We start from the raw sequence: 19547 nt of genomic DNA, 5'->3' as shown, positions 1-19547 counted from the left end.
CTGTGCCTTCGCCTTGCCCTGCGGGAAAAGAGTTCCAGGGTATTCGGCGAATGACTGGCTCGCACAGAGACAAGCAAATGCTGCTCCACAGGCCGTGATGCTATTGCTCCGAAAGTACGGAGAATGAATCCGTAACAGCCCACTGGACCACAGATACACTTCCGCTTGTCCCTTTTGAGTGCGAGCCGATGTTGCCAAAGTTATTTATTAGGCTGGTCCTGATCTCATCTGACCACTCCTCTTTTTTTCTCTTATGAGTAAGTTTGTACCCTGGTGAAGGAATTTCATATTTTCCCCCGGCTCCGCACGCCTAGGCAAGGAAAGAGCCGTGAGCCTGGGTCGCAGGGTCAGAAAAGGTTGATGGATACCGTGTTCTTGTGTTCCTGTCCCTGTCGGGGTACTTACGTATCATTGCATATGTCTCTGCCTCTTCGAAACCATGCAACCCTTGGACTCGCTTTTTGGTTGGGGATGCCATGGCAGGTGATAACTGAGGCTTGATTTGACCACGGGTCGCAGACAACACGTTCCTCCATACATAGGTTTCTCTCTCCGTTATCTGAAGGCGAAAGTGAAGCCAAGCTTTCTTTTGGTGGCGTTGATCAGCCCTAGAAACGTCATAGCGCCACCCATGGATGAAGTCTAACATTCGCCAACGTTGATGATATCAGGGGCAAATGTACCTTCCCCTCGCGTTCCAGATTATCGACCACAGCTTGATTCTGCTTCTGGGGTCTGCAATCTTTTTTCATCATCCAACTTTGCTCAGGATATACCGTTTTCATGCTGATTTGTCGCCACAACGTTCCCAAGTCTCTGCCACTCGAACAAACCTGCGGCTGTATTAACATATTAACAGTATTGGTACTCGGTCCTTGATGTACTGTTTTGTGACCTTCATTCAAATCAGGGACTTCAAAAAGTCTGAGTCTTGAATCTGGAGTATGGAGAGTCTGCAGTACAGGGGAGCCATTCAACCAAGCCAAGATGCGCACTGCTAATTAAAAAACAAAACAACGACAGATTGCAAAATCAAACGCCATGTGTCGGTCCTTCTCAATGTTCAACTCAATTTCACATTGCACCCGCTCATATCAATCCCAGAGGACTTCATCAATCGTCAAAATCTCCAAAATCCAATCTCCGCGGGCGCGACATGGTAGTCCACCCATACCCGAATATTTCAACATCCAATAAAACCTATCTTCAGGGGGACGTGAAGTTTCGGAACTCGGGAGATTTCGTCGGGGATTGGGGATTAAATATCAAGAACGACCAGGGTGAGTACCGTTAGTGTCACCGTTTGCAAGGCTGAGGCCTGTGGTGAGGAGATCGATTTCTTCGAGGATTTGGTCGTGCGAGGCGCCGGTCCGAATGGTGGAGATAACACGGGCCACCGCCTCCTCGTCGCCAGTAGCGATGAAGCTCAACAGCTTGTTGACCAAGGCACGATAATGCACAATCTCGGGGGGTTCTTGGCCTGAACTTGCGCTGGACGTACCGCTGGAAGTGCCGATAGAACTTGAAGTGTTGCTTCTACCCGGATCACCCAAGTTGGGCGATATTTCAGCCTGAAGATCATACAAGTGCGCTAACTCTTAATTTGTGCTTGTGATGTCTTTCTGCTTCATTTGAAGTGAAGGTCCATCACCGAGAGAAAAAGGCAGAGGGTATCAAGCAGATAACAGATAGCAAGAGATGGAAACTTGCCACATACCTTGGAGTTCCAGTCGAAGAGGCTTGCTGCCTCAAGTCGTCCCGTCCTGGGACTCCCTGGTTAACAGGTAGATCATTCGTTGGGCGTCGATCCGACATGTTGAATCGGACTTCGTCAAAGCGAGGCTACGGGGAAACCACTTGAAGGGGGATGGGAGGAGACTCAGAGCTGGGGTTGTCACACACGATGTTGCCAGGATGGCTTGATCAGGTACCCCTCTCTATTGGGTTGTGTTGTTCTTGTGAGGAATCAGAGACCTCCTCAGAAAGATAGTCAGTACGGGGAGAGAAGACAAAGACGTAGGAAACGATGAATGGAATAAGATCAACTGGGTTGGGGGGAAAGAGATACGGAAAGGCCTGCAGAAACGTAGAAAAGGCGATGCATTTCACATTCAACGGGGGGCGCGGGAAGAGGTGTCAAGGGCAGAATGCGGTCGGCCATACGGTTTGCAATATGTACCTGTTAGGAATCCACACTCAGATCAAAGAGACGGTTCACTTTGTTCCGTTGGGGAAGAGAAAACATGAAAATGGAGAGAAAATTTGCAGAATAGATTTGAAGAGAGACCTTGAAGAGAAAAAGTCGGGATGTTTGCTAAAGAAGGGAAAAAGTCGATCGGAATGCACGAGATGATGGATTGATCCCCGCCAGTCCACAGAACTCCATCATCGCCCCCAGTACGAGGCGTAATGACTGGACCCAACAGGGACCATTGCACGCTCAATTCGATACTAGCGGCTCCAATTCCCGGGGACTTGTCAATTCCTCCGGTTTCCCGAGCGCAGATACCACAGGTTGACTGAACAACTTATGCGGATCCTGATCTATGACCTGGTGATTCTGCACCAAATGTAGGCGACTTTCTTTGGGTCCGGAAAAAGATACCGTCCAATCGACGGCTGTGCCTTTGCTTTTCCTCGGACTCAACGAAGTATCGATAAAAACGATTCGCCTTAGCCCTTTGGACACGTCAGGCTGCTTTTCTCCTTTTATTTGGAGGCTGAGATTGTAAAATCGCATTTGATATTTCATATTCCTTTCGCTCTTTGGCCGATTTGAAGATTGACCTGATGATTCATTGGTCAAGTCGGTCCTCGGGCCCGAGGCCCTTATTGGGTCAGCCTGAATGCGCGTGGATCGGGCTCTTTCCGGGTGAAAACACATTGGATTTGACTTGCATTCTCACTGCAAGTCATGAAAGATTGCCGACACTGCGGAAACTCTTGTGGAACACTTCCTGGTCCACAGATCTCATCGCAGGAATAAGCTGATTTTGTCACGATCACTTGGATCACAGCCTGTGGTACTGATCCACATCAGATGAGTATTAACTTGATCTTCTAGGGCCGTATCGCGCAAACCGTCGACCCCAGACACAACTCACAACCAGGAAAACATCAGAGACACAGCTCGCAAGGGCTGTGTTTCATGGGATGACGGATATCGGATCGGTAATATGTCCAACAATGTCTAGTTAGCTCTTGACCAAGCGTCAAAGGAATGATCTTGTCACTATTCGCCAACAGGGGTTCGGCGGGAACAAACCATCGCGCGGTCCAGGATGAGAATTCGATTAGTTCCTCCTTGTCCGGCAGGTCAGCTAACTAAGTATTGGTGAGTCTTTTGAATAGAGGGAAACCACAGAGTGGCAGTGTCCTGGAGAACCTCAGGGATACAAACTTCACCGTGCTGGCTTGAGGGAGGCAATCAACCATGAAGCTTGTATCCTTGAAGGGGTTGACTGATGGATAGCAGCCTGGACCACTGGGCCATTGAAATGATGGATCAAGTGATCTCAATGTTAATGCTGACTCGCGCCTTCCTTTCGCAGAAAACCAGCAATCCGTCGAATTCGGCAGGCGCGCCTGCACCGCCGCCCCTTTGAACCCGTCCCTCAACCTCATATCTTCAACCCTGGGTCTTGATTCTCGAAATCCCTTACGAAGGGTATTATTCACCCCATCCTTCCTTCCACACAGATCCTTCAATCTTCGTCGGAATCGCCAATCCTACTAGTAGGTCACCATTTCTCGATCGTGGACAAAAAATTACCGAGCGAAAGTCGACGGCTGTCCAGTTTCAACGATATCCTCAACGAGAACTTCTGAGGTGCCATTGCTTCATCGAGGCGCCTTATAGAAAGGCACAATCAGTATGCATGCCAGAGGTTTTCAATGGTGGACCCTGCATCGTCATTCTGCAAATTTTTTTCTCCAGCCGCTCAGGAGAAACCAGTCAGTTCCCTGACGGATTTTGACATATTCTTGGTAGAGAGTGGCTATAGCCTTGTCTTTCTATACTCTGCTGCCACCATCAGGGTCGGATTTCATCCATAATTTGCGAGGGTCATTGAATAAAAGTCGCCGAAAGACTTTCTGGAAACCTAGAACCCAAACCAATGCCTTCTTACGAAATGCATTGATTCGATCGAGAAAGTCATATTGAGTCAACATGTGGCACAAGTGCAGAAAGGGTAGAAGTTATGGAACGGGGACAGTAAAAGCTCATCTCATGAACACTGTCCAGCATAGGCTCTGGGGGAGTCCGGCACACTTTGATAGGTTAAATCTATCCAGGGCAGGGAAAAGCTTTAGCCATCGTGTCCCGTCCCCCATTAGACCCATTCGTCTTGAGTTGCTTTTTCTTGTTTGCAACAAGTATTATCCGAAAGTCGTCGGAAGACTAATCCTGCTCAACAACAAGACCGTGTTCAATGTGTTTTTGTGGGATGCGTCGGTTGCAGGGATATGTTCATCTGATGTCGAGGCGGGGAAAGACACAGCTGCATACATCGCAAGGGCAGACCGTGGACATTGCATGTTCATTCAGTGAACCTGGTCCGCCATCAGTATCCTTTGTATGATTTAAGCTCATTGATGGCAGAGAACGGCTACGCCCGTAGCTTGTCCAGCAATATACCGATCCACTCGTCGCCGAGTTTCATTGCAGGGATCATCAGAGGCTTCGCCGACGTCGCATATTGATGGTTATGATTATCTCGATGAAGTTTCGATATCATGTGGCCACGAGGAAAGTCACATCGCTCCCAGCTCAGTATTGGCTATACGGTTCGTGGCATGGTGAGGGCACGATGTTTCATGCATGCCTGGTTGGCATCGATACTCGCCAGACATAAGTTGATCAAGGAAAGAGAGGTGGAAAGTACATCATGAGCTTCCGACATGAATACTGATACCGACTACAGGGCGAGAAGAGCGAGGGCGACAAAGGGTCTTCATTCGCGAGTTCGCAGGAAGCGTCTTGAGATAGAAGGAATGGACTTGCCTATGACAGCTAATGACGTTAGTAGCGAACGACTCTCCCGCTCAGTGGTGACAATATAGGACCGAGGAACTACACTTGCCTAAAGTCAGTCAAAGATGTCAGTGCCCTGAGTGGCTCTCTTGATCGATGATGGCAACCTTCATCCACGCAATCCGGTCGGCAATGAAATTTCCAGCCAGGGGCTTTCCCGCGTCAGTAACTTCTCTGTTCATCATCATTGATCACCGATGTCATTGATTTTGATGGCGGTGATGTCGACTTGTGGTTACTAGGCATTGTCGGTGTGACTCCTCGGCGACGAGGTTCAAGGGATTTGATTTCCACTGGGGTAAGCAGAACTCAAGCCTCCCATCCTAGCCATACCGTGACACTCATTTTCATCACGTCGGTGTATCGGAGAGACCAAAATCTTTTGAGGTCTTTGCGGGCTGCAACAAACGTTCTCTGGTTAGTATAGAAGGTCTGAAGTTAGAGAGATAGGCCTGTGCTGCTTTCTTGTCAAGGGCGAGAGAAGGATAGGAGGGAAAAACCAACCCTAATATGGGTCTTTTCTGCTTGTGTTGGCCATTGGGCTCCATCATGGAAAATGCTTCCTGGTAACTTCATTGGGGCCCCGGCTCCACCTGTCTTCGCCCTTGACCGACCGAAACAAAGCGCCAGGACTCGTCCGATCCGTGCGTGGGAACATGAGATCTTTTGAAAGGGATTCATAGAATACGGGTTGATGAAACGCTGTCACTTAGTATTCGCAAAGTCTCCCGAATCCAGAGAGGTTATCCTAACCTCTGTGAAGGGAACTTTGAACTTGAAGATCGTGAGGGGAGAAACAAAAGAAATGGGTCGAGCTGAGGATAAAGTATCCGGACATTCGGAACCCTCGAGCTCCCAATTCAAGCCAATCTGATCTCGTGACGGATCCCATCGTCACTGTGATCGAATAGACTTGTTACGGAAAGGCATCCGGGGTTGCAACTCCAGTACCTGCAGTTCCTGTCGCCGATCCACCCGGGAGAACGGTTCAGTCAACTTTGATTCTACAACTATCTTCCATTTGTGAACCTCGGGACTTCTTGGGGGTGTTGACAACAACATGGGTGTCGTGCGCGGCTTTCGCCCCTTTTGTTGTTGCCGTTGGAGCTGACTGAGACTAACGAGACCAACATGACAAACGCAGAGAGTACATGAGAAAATGTACCCTTAGCTTAGACCATCGACACCAATACCAGTGGCAAGCGTGTCACAAGAACATCATAGGCTAATGGGAGAAAAGAAACCAAGAAACCATCAATGCATGTCTGATTTTCGATCGGCTTCAGACACAGTGAGCTGGTAAGCGGCTGTAATTAACCAAACATCGGCGTTTCGTTTTTTCCCCTTCCCCTGATGTTTCGACTGTGATGTTGCCTCGAGTTTAAGCCTGCCATTGATCCAGTCTACAAGCATGTCCAAGTGCATGTGGGATTGATCAAGCCTTAATCTACTCATTATTTTTCTACTTTTATTTTAATTTTAATTTTCTTTTTTTTTTCTCATTTTTTCTTATTATTTTTTTCTTATTTGTTCTTATTTTTTTTTTTTAAATGATTTTTATATATGTACTTCATAGGTTTTTTAAGCCTTGCACTGGACTGTGAAGAAGTGACATACGCCGCCACTAGCTTGGAAATGTTACACTAACGCTTAGTGAGAAACCCGTGACAAATTGACATCCTTTCAACCAAGGATGTTGATGGTTACTATTGCTGGGTCATAATTACCCTTCAATACGACTGGATTATAATTGGATTTTGGAATTTCGTCTCGATCTCATGGACCTCTTGGTGTTCTTAGAGTCTTAGACCGTGTGACCTGTCAGATCTCGCCAGGTCATGCGAACAAGGCAATCCATCTACTGATCCAAGTTTCCTCTCCTTTTCATTTCTTATTGGCTGGATAGTTTGGACCAATAATCTTGGACCCTATTTTGCTCATAAATAGATCTCATTCAGATAGTGACTAAGCACTTAAAATCGCATGGAATGTGGGGAGCCAACACGTCTTACTATGCTATCCAGGATTCCAGGTGGGATATGAAGTGACTACTAACTGTTCTCTTTGATCCCAGAGTTCCGGAAAGAATTTTCATGTTAAAATACTGGACTTACTGGTTTCTTTCGGGAGATTAAACCGAACAAGAAATACCAACAAGCCTGATTCCACGATTCGCCATCTAACCAATCTATACTCGATGTTCCCATATTGTATGGAGCGCGCGCCGGGTTTGTATACAAACCTACATTCCACGCCGCGCACCCCAAAAATGCCCCTACCACGCGCAATCAAAACACGCCCCTTGGAATTGACAAAGAAGCATTCGAATATGTACTCGATTGGCCCTCGCGTAGTTTCTCCCTCTTCACGACTCTCGACATCCCGACATTCGACCTTCGGCATCGGCACCGGCTTCTACATCGACATCGACACTGCCAACCGACAAACAGCTATACCTGCAGTAGAAGTATCAGCAACATCAGTATAGCACCAACCTAGCCACCAGGCCAGAACCAAAGGGGAAAAAAGGGTATCCAAGATGCACTACTCCCTCCTCACCCTAGCCACCGTGCTAGCCCACACCCAGGCCCAAGCCGTCCCCATGCCCTTCGGCCTGGGCTCCGTCCCAATCCCACAAGGCCAAGCAAACGGCAACATCGGCGGAATCAACGGCCAAGATGCGTACGCCGCTACGCCATCCTCCTCCGCCTCCATGATGCCCGCCCAGAGCCACGGCGCCAATTACCACCAGTACATGCACGCACCAAGTGCATCCGCCTCCGCATCAGCCTCAATGATGCCCCAGCGCCCATCAAACTACCACTATCACATGACGCCCATGGTCTCGTCGTCCGCAAGCCACTACATCAACATGCACGCCGCCTCAGCTTCCGCCTCGATGCCCTTCTCAGTCTCAGCCTCAGCCCACGCATCCGCAACCCCCTCCGCGCGCGCAGGCCACTCCCACGCCCCAAACCACGGCCTGCACGCCCCGCACGCCCACGAAGGCTTCCCCGCCCCCGCCGGCCTCCCCAAGGCCCCGGACGCCGAGAGCTACAACGGCGCATCGACAAAGCACGGCGGCTACACGGGCGGGAACGGGAACGGGTTCACGCAGACGCACGGCGACGACTCGAGCAGCGACGGGTCGCCGCCTTTGATGGAGAACGGGCCGCAGATGGGCGAGAGCCGGGATGACAGGAGCGGGAATGCCCCGACGCCCGTTGATCAGGATGTCGCGCCGATTCCGGACTCGAGGCCTGGTAGCGGCGATATTGCGCCTGTTGGGAATCCGATGGCGCCGGGGTCGAATGTTGCGCCTGTTTTGCCGCAGAAGTCGCATGGTGTTGATGAGGGGAATGGGTTCTGTTTGGGTCAGTGTTATCAGAGTCCTGATCAGGCGCAGTGTGCGCAGCCTTATGTGAGTTTTGTCCCTGTTTTTTTTCCTTTTGCATGAACATCTCTTTTCTTTCTTGCGGTTGGGGGGTTTGAGTTGTTTGTCCTTGTCCTCTAGGTTGGATAGTGGGCTGGATTGGATTGGATTGGATTGGATTTGGTCTTGGACTGGTCGGACTAACCGAGGTATATTTATTTTTAGTCTTCGCCCGTTTTCAACGCTGCGTCCGGTTGCTACACGTGCTGCTTCACCTCTCCTGACTTTTAGATGAGAAATCCGAGCTTGTAGCCGAGCTTGGATATGCCCTCTCTATTCATTTACGATGTGGAGGGCTCTCATTTGTCTAAATTTGGAGTTTGGTCTCTAATTGGAGAGATTGGAAGGTATCGGTTTTCTTTCTAACAATGTTGGTCACTCGTCTTATCGTCGAGTTGCCACCCGGGCCATCAGCATTTCAGCTGAAGCTATCTCGTTCATCAATGACCGCTGGTTATTGATAAGTGGCAATTTTTTTCTTTTTTTACTTTCGTTATCTCGCTTGGGTGGTATTCAAACCTCCAGCCGGGGCGTCCAGGATTTCTATCTTTACCCCGGATCCGGGGAGTTTTCTATTTACCTAAGTGGGTCGATTTTTTTTTTTTTAGTTATCAATCTATTTGGGACCGATTGGTGCCCAGATGATTGGATGTCAACTGGTGTTTAGTGCTTGCTCTTGACGCGTATTCAAAGTTGTGTTTTATATTTGGTTTACTAGTAGTACTTGCCTTGCTATCCCTCCGATATCTGTTTCCTTTTTCGGCTTGTTCCTACGATGTCGGTTTTAAATTATATTTTCTCTTCTTTCCCTTATCTTTAGGTGCTACAAGAGTTCCAAGGTTATTCTAAAGTTCAACTTTATTTTGCTTCTTCCTGTCCCCTGTCCCAATTAACATTTGCTGGTGTTGCGGTGGTTGTTTCCTATTTGGGAGTATATTATATGTAACGACGTGGTAGGGTTCCGGAGGTTAAATGTTAACTCCACCTCAGACTCGTCACTCCAGAGATCAGGTCGGCCCACCTCTTTGAAAAATAGGGGACCGCTCTTATGAAATAGTAGAATTTACTAGTTTCAAAGCAGCCATGGATCATCAAGGAGCTGTCTTGCGGTCTTGCGGTCTTCTGGTAGCCATTTAAGCATAGATCTAAGAAATCGAAGAAAAGATTCCCTTTCACCGCCAGATAGTCGCTTTTCTAGACTTTCTAAAGATTCCTGCGGTACAAGCGCGTCTTCATGAGCAATCCAGGTACCTGCAAGAATCAATATCAGCGCGAATTAGATTCTGAAAAGATAATCCAACGGTCTTACCATTGCGATCGAAGCACTGCCCCGTAGTCTCACTGCGCTGCACAAAATTGGCCGGCGGGGGCCCAATCAAAGCGACCATCAATGCAAGGTGTTTGAAAGGATCATGATTGCCATTCTTATCGAAAATATTCCCAAACAAATGTCTTCCTTCAAAGAGATCCCAAATCTAGGCTTTTGTTAGCAGAGCACACGAACGAGATTTTTTTTTTTGACAGCACTTACTAAAGCACCCAAATTCCAGATATCAATAGCACTCCCCCATGCCATCTCGAATATGATTTCCGGTGCTCGGTATATATTCGGCTGTACGAAAGGCCCGGACTCATGTATTTTCCCGATTCTGGCCTCGCCAAAATCACAAAGGATTGGAAGACCGAAGCTCTTCCCTCTTGACGGTCGGCGAAAACTTCGACTTTGGTATATGGTACGCGATTGATCTATGATTTTTCTAGAGCTTGGCTGCCTGATCTCTTCATTCGCAAAATCGGCCAGCATCGTAGCATCCTCTAGGCTAAGCATCACGTTATCAGTTTTCAAATCTAGCGTAAGTCAGATAAGCATTCAAATATTTCCTCTCTAGATTTGCGAAATATAGTACCAGTATGGGTAATATTCGCTTCGGTATGTAAATAGTCAAGTGCCAATAATAGTCGTCGGACCATCATCTTAAGAAGAAGGAGATCAAATGGCTTTGGATTTAGGTTCATCGTCTCCAGAAGCGTCATATGCATCGGTTGTAGGACGAGACACCGGTGGTTTCCAGTATAGCCCCGGAGCTCAAAGGAGTTATAGAGCTCTCGAAGCAGCGATTGTCCGGGGTGTGCCGAGTTTATTTTTGCAAGGTGCTCGTAACTTTTGAATTCGCGATTCGTTGTAGAAGGTAAAGTTTGCAGTGATGTAGATACCTTCAGCACAATATAGCTTTGGTTTCTAGTTAAGTTTAGCAACACGCACCGATGCCGAATATCACAAAGAATAGTGCAGATGTCTTAAGCTAGCAAGGGCAGTGGCTGCGTACTGAATATCCTGACATAGCCAGCTAGTTGAGTAGGCTCCATAGCCAAGCTTTCCGGTGACACGATACCTATCATTAAATAGGTCTCCAATGTGTACGGGGTAGCATTGCTTCGCGTCGTAGTGAGGAAGCGTCTCCTCATCGATACTAGTAGGTATTTCCACTGGCAAGCTGACAAACGATCTGTGAGCGGTGACTTGACAGGGGCGAGATATTTGTCTAACATTGAAGACCGATCGGAGAGATTTTAAATGTGAAGCCATGGAAGGTGTAGGGAAAGTATAACATCGATGGGAGAAGGAAGTTGGATTGTCGCCCCGGAGACACGATACTTGGTCACATGAGCTGCCAGCCCGTCGCCCGTGCGGATCAGGTATTCAGGTATTCATAATTCAAGAGTCAATGTATAATTGCTTTGCAGTCATTATATTCTAGTTTCTTTGCTACCAGCCAACTCAAGTTCAAGTCCATCTAGCAAATTCATCAAACAAAAACCAATCAATCCCCCACGCTCCGGGGGATCCATCAAATATAAAAAAAAGTAGTAGCCAAAAAAGGGACCCGAAACCCAGTAAAGAAAACCGGCTTCATCTAGAAAAGAAATGTTTTTTCGTATATCCATCAAGCGGAACGAAGACGCGCGGACCCGCCGCTCTGCACCATTGAAATCGGCGCCGTCTTCAGCACACGCTGGTTCTCATGCGCATCTTCCCAGACATCCGCACTATCCACAACCTCCACGGGCACATCGTCGTGAGCGACGGGTCCCAGATGCGGAACCACCAAGTCCACGCCCTTGCTCTTGTTCATGGCCGTCATGCTGCCGAAGTAGGGGTTGTGACGGGGAGGCAGGGGGCGGTGGACCGAGCCGGCACCCGAGGTAACGCTGTACATGAGGCCGAGCTCGTGGTCGTCCGAGGCCGTGCTGCTGAAGGAGCTGGCGACGGTGGAGGGCGTGTTGGTTAGGGATGGGGGCACGGTGGCGCCGTGGACTCCAGTGCCGCCGACCAGGGCGGGGAGGCTGGAGGTGCTGCGAGCGGCACGGCGAGCCAGGAGGGCCTCGTTGCCGCCGTGGAACTGGGAGAGGTAGTTCCAGGCGTCGGAGGAGGCTAGGCTGGTGGATGAGCGGGAGGACAGTAATACTGGCTTCCATTCGGTGGGGTCAAGATCTGAGCGGCCGTCGTGGTTGTTCTCGGGTATGCGGAGGCCTGGGACGGGGCGAGTGGGCGTCATGGGGGCCACGATTGTGCGTGGGGAGAGAGGGGGGGAGTGAGGGGGTGTTGTGGTCATTGAGGACATGTTAGACATTGATGGTAGTGAGGCGGAGAGAGGTTTGCAGGAGTCTTTGCGGCGGCAGCTGAGGTTGAGAGTTAGTGATATCTCTCTTGAAATATATAGTATAGTATATGATATGATGAAGTATAGGATATGATAGGATATGATAGAAGTAAAGGGCAATTGGGAAAGGGTAGATGGGGAGGAACAAGGTCCTATAAATAGGAGTCAAGGTAAGATAGGAATGAAACATGGCACATACCTTTCACTGCAATAGAGGATGGAGTTGTTGGGGACGGTAATTTGGTTTTCGCACATGGCACTGAGGACGGATTAGCCTTCCATTTTAAATTTTTATACAATCAGGATCACAAGCTTGATGACGGTCAATGGCATGCAAGGACACGATTGTCCCTGCAGGGGCCACTGATAAGAGATCTTTGCCCGAGACAAAAGAAACAAAGAAGAAGAAAAAAGTGTAATAGGAATTGAAAGGGTAGACAGAAGATTGAGACTTACCAGAAGTTGAGGAAACTAGCGGCCATATCGAATTCGTCGTCGTCCTTGCTCGCACGAGTATGTCCCGAAGCCGAACCAGCACCCAGCTTAGAGATGGAGACGTTGAGGGCTGAAGTGCCTCTCCGATGTAAAGCAGGACGAGACAATTTGGACTTTGTATGAGGAGCAGAGGGAGAACGACGGTGAGAAGTTGACTGAGTCATATGGATGGCGGTGAAGCCGAATTGGCTTCGTTCAAATGCCTCAATTATCTTATCTTGTGTACCTTGCGCCCTGGACTGGGAAGTGTGGAGCACTCCGGATTTGAGGAGCACGAGGATCGTGAGGGATTATCTTTGTTGTCTCTTGACCGCTCAGGAATTCTCGGCTTGATGCAGATAAATGATTATCTTTTTTTTAAAAAAAAATTTCCTTGAATCTTGGATTGATTGGAATGGATTTTCTTCTTTGCTCTGTTTCGGAATTTTTCCCCTCTTATTATTTTTGGAGGGGAGTGGCAAATATGTATGTTCACTAGGAAACAAGTCGAGAGAATGACTGATAAGGCCAAGTCAGTTTTCTGTGTCACTAACGAGAATTGACCGGCGTTTATCATCCGGAGTGGGGGGAATCAGAGATAAGGGGTCACATACCGATCCAAAGTCTATATGGCCAATGGATATAGCAATATGCAGCTGATAAGGTAAAGGAAAAAGAGGGTTTATCAAGGTTGTTTAGTCTGGAGAAGAAGAAAAGACTGGGGATTTCCAGTTCCTAAATAATAAAATCGAGATGAGAACGTGCTCATAGTTCTAGACTTTCGTGGATGATCGACTTGTCTTCCCCCACTTCCCTCTTTTCTTTTACCCGCTTTGTACTCAGTACACGCAATGTGTCCAGACCTTGGATGACTCAGACTCCGCAAACAGTGGTTGGCTTGTCGATTCTCATTTGTCCCTATAATTATCCTAGTGGACCTTTCTCGCAACAAAGACACAATACAATACAACATACTACGTCGACACATCCTGATTTCTCGATCCAGCCGAGAAAAAGATCTAGAGGTACCCCCAAAAAGCAGTAGAATCGGAAATCTCCAAAGCATACGCATGAGAGCTCCGATCCAGTCTAGAACTCCGAGTAGTGCCCGTGCCCTATCGATACGCACTTTCTGCAGCCCGATTTCCCGGTTTGTGTGCATAGTCTGCATAGAGCAGGGAGCCAATCGCCGGGGGGAGTCGGATCTGGCGTGATCGAGGGGTTATCACGTTATACTACTGACAAAGCTCCAGATACCCTTTCCAAATGAATCAATGGCCACATAGAATTCTATAATAGACACATTCCCACGCAATATCATGTCATCACATTTAAATGTTCTCTTCACCCATTCCCTCACATACAATAAAATGACGACTACGATGGCGTGAGCACAACTCCCAAAAGGTACTCACATCACAAAAAAGAAAGAAACAAAAAATAAATAAAAATTGGATCGGCGTTCTCGAACCCCCAGAACAACTTCTCGTCCCCCCCCACTGTGACACACCCTTGACACGTCGAGTCCGTGCTTGGTTGCTTTGCTTGGTTGTTTGGGTACTTGGCAGGGTGCGTGTTGCTTGGCCCATGTCCCACTCGATAAACAATTCTAGACCAGATTCTGCAGAGCCATCTATCTTTCTAAGAAATACTATACCTACAAGGTACTTAGGCACTGATCCTTCAGTCCGGTAGTCTGGATCATACTAATCGTCGATCGTACGTTGATCTGTTTCGGGTCGCTGGGTCTCTCTGGGGCTGCGGAGTCAGCCATTATGGAGAAGACTCCGTAGCTGTTGCCTTACAGCCATAATCGACGTTGAACATTGACAACATTGCCTAGAATCAGTTTCAGACTTCTACGACGTCAAATCAATCCACAGTCCAGATGGAGTGGGCCCGGGAATCGAATCAACCAAAAAAGAAACACGGAGAAAACCCCAATGAGCAGAATTCATACTGAGTACCTAGACCATTTTGGCATTTACATAATGTACTACGTTGCGTACTACACATACACACAAGCCCTACGAATACTTCGATCGATCCATCTTCTGTTTCGATTTTTTTGTGGAGTGGAAACTGGTTGGAAGGATTTTCTCGTGTGTCATGTCAGAATCATAGCCCTTTTTTTTTCAGAGTTTTCATTGTCTTTGCTTCGACACCATGGAATTGGCGGTCTGTTTTGACTCTCGTCGTCATAGGCCCAGGGGCAACTTTTTTACTCTTCCCCCTTTGGGAATACAATCACGTTACATAATGCCGCTAAAATTGGAGACAGCCCTGGAGAGCCCAGGAGGGAAAAGAATTAGGGTTGAAGCGCTAGAGTTGGAAGAAATCCCTTGGTCAAGGATGGAGTCGTCCGCTCAAAGGGAAGCCAGTCGAGGGGTGTCACGGAAACAAAGTTTTCATGGGCACAAATAAGTCTATGATTCAATGTGGAGTAGGGATGATGTTGACATTTGACCTTGTTTCGGTAGTCTGTTTGGATTAAACTTGGATTGGGTATCTATACAGTGCTATGACATATCGTACAACTTTCGCTTTCGCTTTCACTTAAAAATTTCCCACAATTTCGCCGCCTTCCGCTCTTGAACATCCACGGCTTCATCGATCAACGTCCATCGGGTCGGTCGAGGTCGCTGCGGCCTTGACTGGTTCCGTCTTCTCCGCTGACTCGGCCGGGGTCTTCTCTGGTTCCTTATCATGTTCGTCGGAACCCTTCTCTTTACCCAGGAATCGCGCGGGTACACCACGGGCTGCGGTTTCTGCTGGTCCTACAAAGCAACCTAGCATGGAGCTCCAGATGTACCCCTTCGAAATAAGACTTCGAATTTGCCCGTATGCGAAAGAGTTTGCATATGGAAGGGAGGTTTCGGGATCCCGATAACGAGATGGTAATGAAGTGATGACGCACAAGGAAGACGAGATTTCTAAGAAAGAAAAAAGAAAATAATTAGTTTTGTTTCAACGAATCAAGATAGAAGGGGGGAAAACATACTGGATAATCGCGCAGGCCTCCTGGCGTTAAAGTAGATACTGTACTTCTTGCTGTGCGCGGTCTTATCGTCGAAGTTTTCGAGGATTGTCAAGTTACGCCCGGTGTATTCGATGATTGGTGGGGGTAATGGGATCTCGGGTTGGGCTGGTGTTTCATTAGCTGCGGGCGGTTGAATTGGGAGCTCTAGTCCAGGGACACCAGGGCCCGCGATCGCATTAATCTCGGGTGGCGCGGGCAGGGCTGCTGCATCAGCCAAAGGGGCTTGAGGGTCTTGAGGGGTTTGAGGGACCTGAGGGGCCAATGGCGTGGTCGCAGATGTGGCCGATTGCAGTGTCACCTGCTCCGACGAGGGCTCCGGTACACTGGAAGTATTGATTTGGGCGGTTTCTGATGCTGCCGGTGTGTCTGTGCTTGTGCCTGTGCTTGTGGAGGGAGGGTTGACTTGGCTGGTGGTTGGTTCGCCCGTTTTGGGCTCAGCCTTATCCATGTTCATAGCATCGACCTCATCCGTAACAGGCAACTTTGCCGGTTTATCAGATGATGGGACATTGGGAGTGGTGCTTCTAGGGTCACGTCGAGTTATGATCTCCACGTAAGGTATGGGGTAGCCGTGGGGAGATTTGCGCGGGGGGTCTGAAGGTGTGTTGGAATTTTCCCGCTCTTGCGCTGATTCTGCCTTTTTGTCTGCATCTTTCTCCTCTTTTTCTTGATTCACTGCGGGGTCCGTTGGTGCAATTGTTGACTGTTTGGGAGAAATTTGATCCGGTGGGTTTTCGTTTGGTTTTCCATCTGGTTTGCTGGCCTGGTCGACAGCTTCTGGGGCCACATTGGGGGTTGGAGTTAGATTGGGCGCTGGGGCCGTAGCAACTTCTGAAGCTGTCGGAGCTGAGGTGCCGTCAGACTGAGATGTTTGGTTTGTGGATAGAGCAGGCGCAGGCGCAGGCGCAGGATCAGGCACAGAAACAGGCGCTGAAGAAGCAGTAGCAATGCCAGTAGAAGAGGGATCGGTGATAGCTTCAACGCCTGGAGTCTTGTGGATCAGAACCATTATTTCCTCAGACTTCTCCTCCTTCTCCTTCTCGGTCTTCCTCTTCTTCGGCACTTCCTTCTCCTTTGCCTTGATCTCCGCTTGGCCCACTCGTGTGAGGTTACCATTCACCCATGTAGCCAATCCACTCCAGTAAGACATGACCGGCCCATCCAGTCGCCGGTTCTGTAGTGCTTCAATCTTTGCCCGTCGTTCATCTGCTTTCCTTCTTTCTGCTTGTTCCCATCGATTCAAACTCTTGCTGTTGGTTCGCTCAATCCGTTCGGCGACTGCCAAATGGTCCTCCTGGGTCATCGTTTTCGGTTTAAGGTGGGCCTTTCGTTTCTCTGCCTCCTTCATGGTTGCGATGATCCGGACTCGCTTCTCCTGGCTGTCCTTGAGACGAGCATGCGTCATTTCCTTGTTGACCATTGTCTGCCGTCGAGATGATGATCGTGTCGGACCATCTTCCACGGTCGGAAGCCATGAGATTCGCTCGGATTTCTTCTTCGGCCGTGGAGGTGCGGGGATTGTAGTTGTAAGAGTAGGATCGATCTTGACACGCTTGCGTAGGGTTTGAAATCGGAGGTCATTTTGTGTGCGACGCTTTTTACGTTCGGTCTTTTGTAATTCTTTCTCGCCTTCGTCGTCGTCGTTCGCATTAGGACCCTGGTCCTCATCGTCGTCTGAGGAAGAATCCAACCCCATATCCTCTTCATCTGCCCCATCATCTACTGCAAAATCATTGTCGTCCTCCACTTCCTCGAACAGTAAAGTAAGGTCGTCATCGGCAGCTGCATCGATCAATGCGGACATGTGTAAACCAGCAGTGCTACGCTTTGCGCGTCCTGAAACCAGAGACTCTGGTAGTACTTCTGCTTCCTCCTCTTCCTCTGCGGAGGAGACCATTTCGGAGTCGGGGTCTGTTTCTAATAATTCAGCCATGTTGGAGGCCTGTTGAGATAAAAAAATGGGTTGGAAAACCAGGTCGGGTGGTTCGACACGGGAGATTCAATTAAGACGCGACCGGGAGAATCCTCCGCGGCGCTAGATGAAGATCAAGTGTGGCGTGTGGCTAGACTTGATGCCTGAAACCACGGGCTGCCAGATCCAAAATGCACAGATCTCATCTTCCATATAATAGTAGGTAAAAGGCCAAGCAGAGTCAATATGTTATACTCTAACAGGTGATATTTAGATTCAATACTATTAGATCGTGTATATCTTATACAGCAATTCTATCTCTTCCGGTTGGTGAACACTCTATTGGGTTCCGTGCCTGCGCATCTTTCCCGGTCGTTCCGTTGCTAAATCCGACTCCTTCTCTAAAGCTTGGCAAGGTCTGTGAATGTGATTTTCTAACATGGGGTTATTCTACAAGGTTTGGTCTGCATGAAATTCAGAGTTAAGCTAGCGTCTTGGTCAAAGACTTGCCAATCATCACTGAGATGTGATCAATTAGTTCCAAGCGCCCGAGATCCAGGACACGTACCTGACCCATCCCTTGCGGCGCACCACTTAAAATCAAGGCTTTTGGACTGGTTTCGGATCAACATCATAACCCTGAGTTTCCTTGCATTGTCAATTGCATCATTCTGGCTCTTCAGAGCGCAGTAAGTAGATCTCCGTGAATCAATGTATCTTTGTAGATTTCAAGTCTCTGGAGATATGACGCAGTGGAATGCGGGGCTTCGGTTGATTCCCACAGGTCTTCACCGAGCATGCCTATGCCATGCCATACGTAGAAGAGAAGGGGGCAAACAAGCATAAACGTACCCCATCTCCTGACAGGGCGCTTCCTGATACTGACAAGGGGATTCATAGGAGCCCCTTCTTGTCGTTTCAGATGTATACTATACACTCTCTATTGTTCCCAGAGTTCGTTGTTTATTCCCCAGACACCTCAAATTTTAGGTCTCCAGAAAATGACATCGATGGGGCTGTGTTTCCACTGCCGATTTCCGGTATGATGTTGTGTTGGTGACTTCAGAGTAAATAGTAAGGGAAAAACAACCCAATGAACCTTAGATGATCAGATTAGCTTGGAATAGATCATCAAATTCCAATTCCCTTTGAGCCTCAGAACAATCAGATTGTGTGTGTTCAAAAGATCCCAAATTCAATAAAAAAGAACAAGGCAGATGTGAAGTTGGAGGACACACTCCACCAACCACAAACTCCCTCGAGCATCCGGATCCCCCAACATCTCTTCTTCCTTCTTCCACCCTTTCCCTACTTTCACCTCCACCTCTCTTCATTTCTCTTTTCTTTTTCTTTTTCTTTATCACCCTTTTCTTTCTTCTCACTGCATTTTAATGCGATTTCGGCTTCGGTACTTTCTTCTCCCTTCCGTGTTTTCCTCTGAGAGACACGCGCAAACTAAACTTCCTTCTCCAGCCACCTCGATCCCTTCCTCCATTGACCAACCGGCCAACTTCTAGTCCTCACTTGACGCTCCTTTGTGTCTTGACTTCTTTCTATCTCAATTCTATGCATCCTGTCTAGGCGCATTTGAAGTGACTCAATCATTGAATCTCGATCCCAGTCGCTTGATTCAATCGTTTTTTTTTTGTCATCATTCACCCCACAGTGAATACGTGACACTACCACTTGAACTTTTTTTTCTCTCCAGGTCCGTACTTTACGCTACCCTGTCACAGTCAATTCTATCCGCAACCCTCTAAGAATTGCACTTCTTCTCCCGGGCTGGACTGAAAGTTGCCTTGTTAACCCCTCCCCCGTTCTGCGCCCCCGGACAACCCAAACATTTCACACTTGGCACACCCCAACTGACTTCCAACTTTCTTCACCATAGACGCTCTTCTCCCATCAAGAACCTCGTCGATTTTTTTAATTCCTTTCCCAACACCTTCCTAGAATTCAAGTCTCACCACATGGTGCAGGCGACCCACGCG

At 48.4% G+C, this 19547-nt stretch overlaps 6 protein-coding genes across 6 annotated transcripts; 1 reads left to right on the top strand and 5 right to left on the bottom strand.

Moving 5' to 3' along the window:
- Window positions 1-1265: 1265 nt before the first annotated feature.
- On the bottom strand, window positions 1266-1815 carry N7466_004049 (uncharacterized protein; the record flags this gene model as incomplete). Its single annotated transcript, XM_057163446.1, has 2 exons — window positions 1266-1536; window positions 1718-1815. The coding sequence occupies 2 exons, from the start codon at window positions 1813-1815 to the stop codon at window positions 1266-1268; spliced, it is 369 nt and encodes a 122-aa protein (XP_057022127.1).
- A 5759-nt stretch (window positions 1816-7574) lies between these two features.
- Window positions 7575-8492, top strand: N7466_004048 (uncharacterized protein; the record flags this gene model as incomplete). Its single annotated transcript, XM_057163445.1, has 1 exon — window positions 7575-8492. One exon carries the CDS (start codon window positions 7575-7577, stop codon window positions 8490-8492), a length of 918 nt encoding a protein of 305 aa, XP_057022126.1.
- Window positions 8493-9540: 1048 nt separating this feature from the next.
- On the bottom strand, window positions 9541-10296 carry N7466_004047 (uncharacterized protein; the record flags this gene model as incomplete). The annotated part of the gene is made up of 3 exons (XM_057163444.1): window positions 9541-9719; window positions 9778-9943; window positions 10000-10296. 3 exons carry the CDS (start codon window positions 10294-10296, stop codon window positions 9541-9543), a joined length of 642 nt encoding a protein of 213 aa, XP_057022125.1.
- A 20-nt stretch (window positions 10297-10316) lies between these two features.
- N7466_004046 (protein kinase domain protein) lies at window positions 10317-11055 on the bottom strand (the record flags this gene model as incomplete). The annotated part of the gene is made up of 2 exons (XM_057163443.1): window positions 10317-10707; window positions 10796-11055. 2 exons carry the CDS (start codon window positions 11053-11055, stop codon window positions 10317-10319), a joined length of 651 nt encoding a protein of 216 aa, XP_057022124.1.
- A 358-nt stretch (window positions 11056-11413) lies between these two features.
- Window positions 11414-12789, bottom strand: N7466_004045 (uncharacterized protein; the record flags this gene model as incomplete). Its single annotated transcript, XM_057163442.1, has 3 exons — window positions 11414-12149; window positions 12330-12389; window positions 12587-12789. 3 exons carry the CDS (start codon window positions 12787-12789, stop codon window positions 11414-11416), a joined length of 999 nt encoding a protein of 332 aa, XP_057022123.1.
- A 2422-nt stretch (window positions 12790-15211) lies between these two features.
- N7466_004044 (putative signal transducer) lies at window positions 15212-17577 on the bottom strand (the record flags this gene model as incomplete). The annotated part of the gene is made up of 2 exons (XM_057163441.1): window positions 15212-15537; window positions 15606-17577. 2 exons carry the CDS (start codon window positions 17575-17577, stop codon window positions 15212-15214), a joined length of 2298 nt encoding a protein of 765 aa, XP_057022122.1.
- Between the last annotated feature and the right edge of the window lie 1970 nt (window positions 17578-19547).

Source organism: Penicillium verhagenii, assembly GCF_028828195.1.
Source record: "Penicillium verhagenii strain IBT 33310 chromosome Unknown utg000005l_segment0_segment0, whole genome shotgun sequence".
Classification (NCBI taxonomy): domain Eukaryota; kingdom Fungi; phylum Ascomycota; class Eurotiomycetes; order Eurotiales; family Aspergillaceae; genus Penicillium; species Penicillium verhagenii.
Note: the sequence above shows the minus strand (reverse complement) of the source record. Positions and strands in the feature narration are given on the sequence as shown.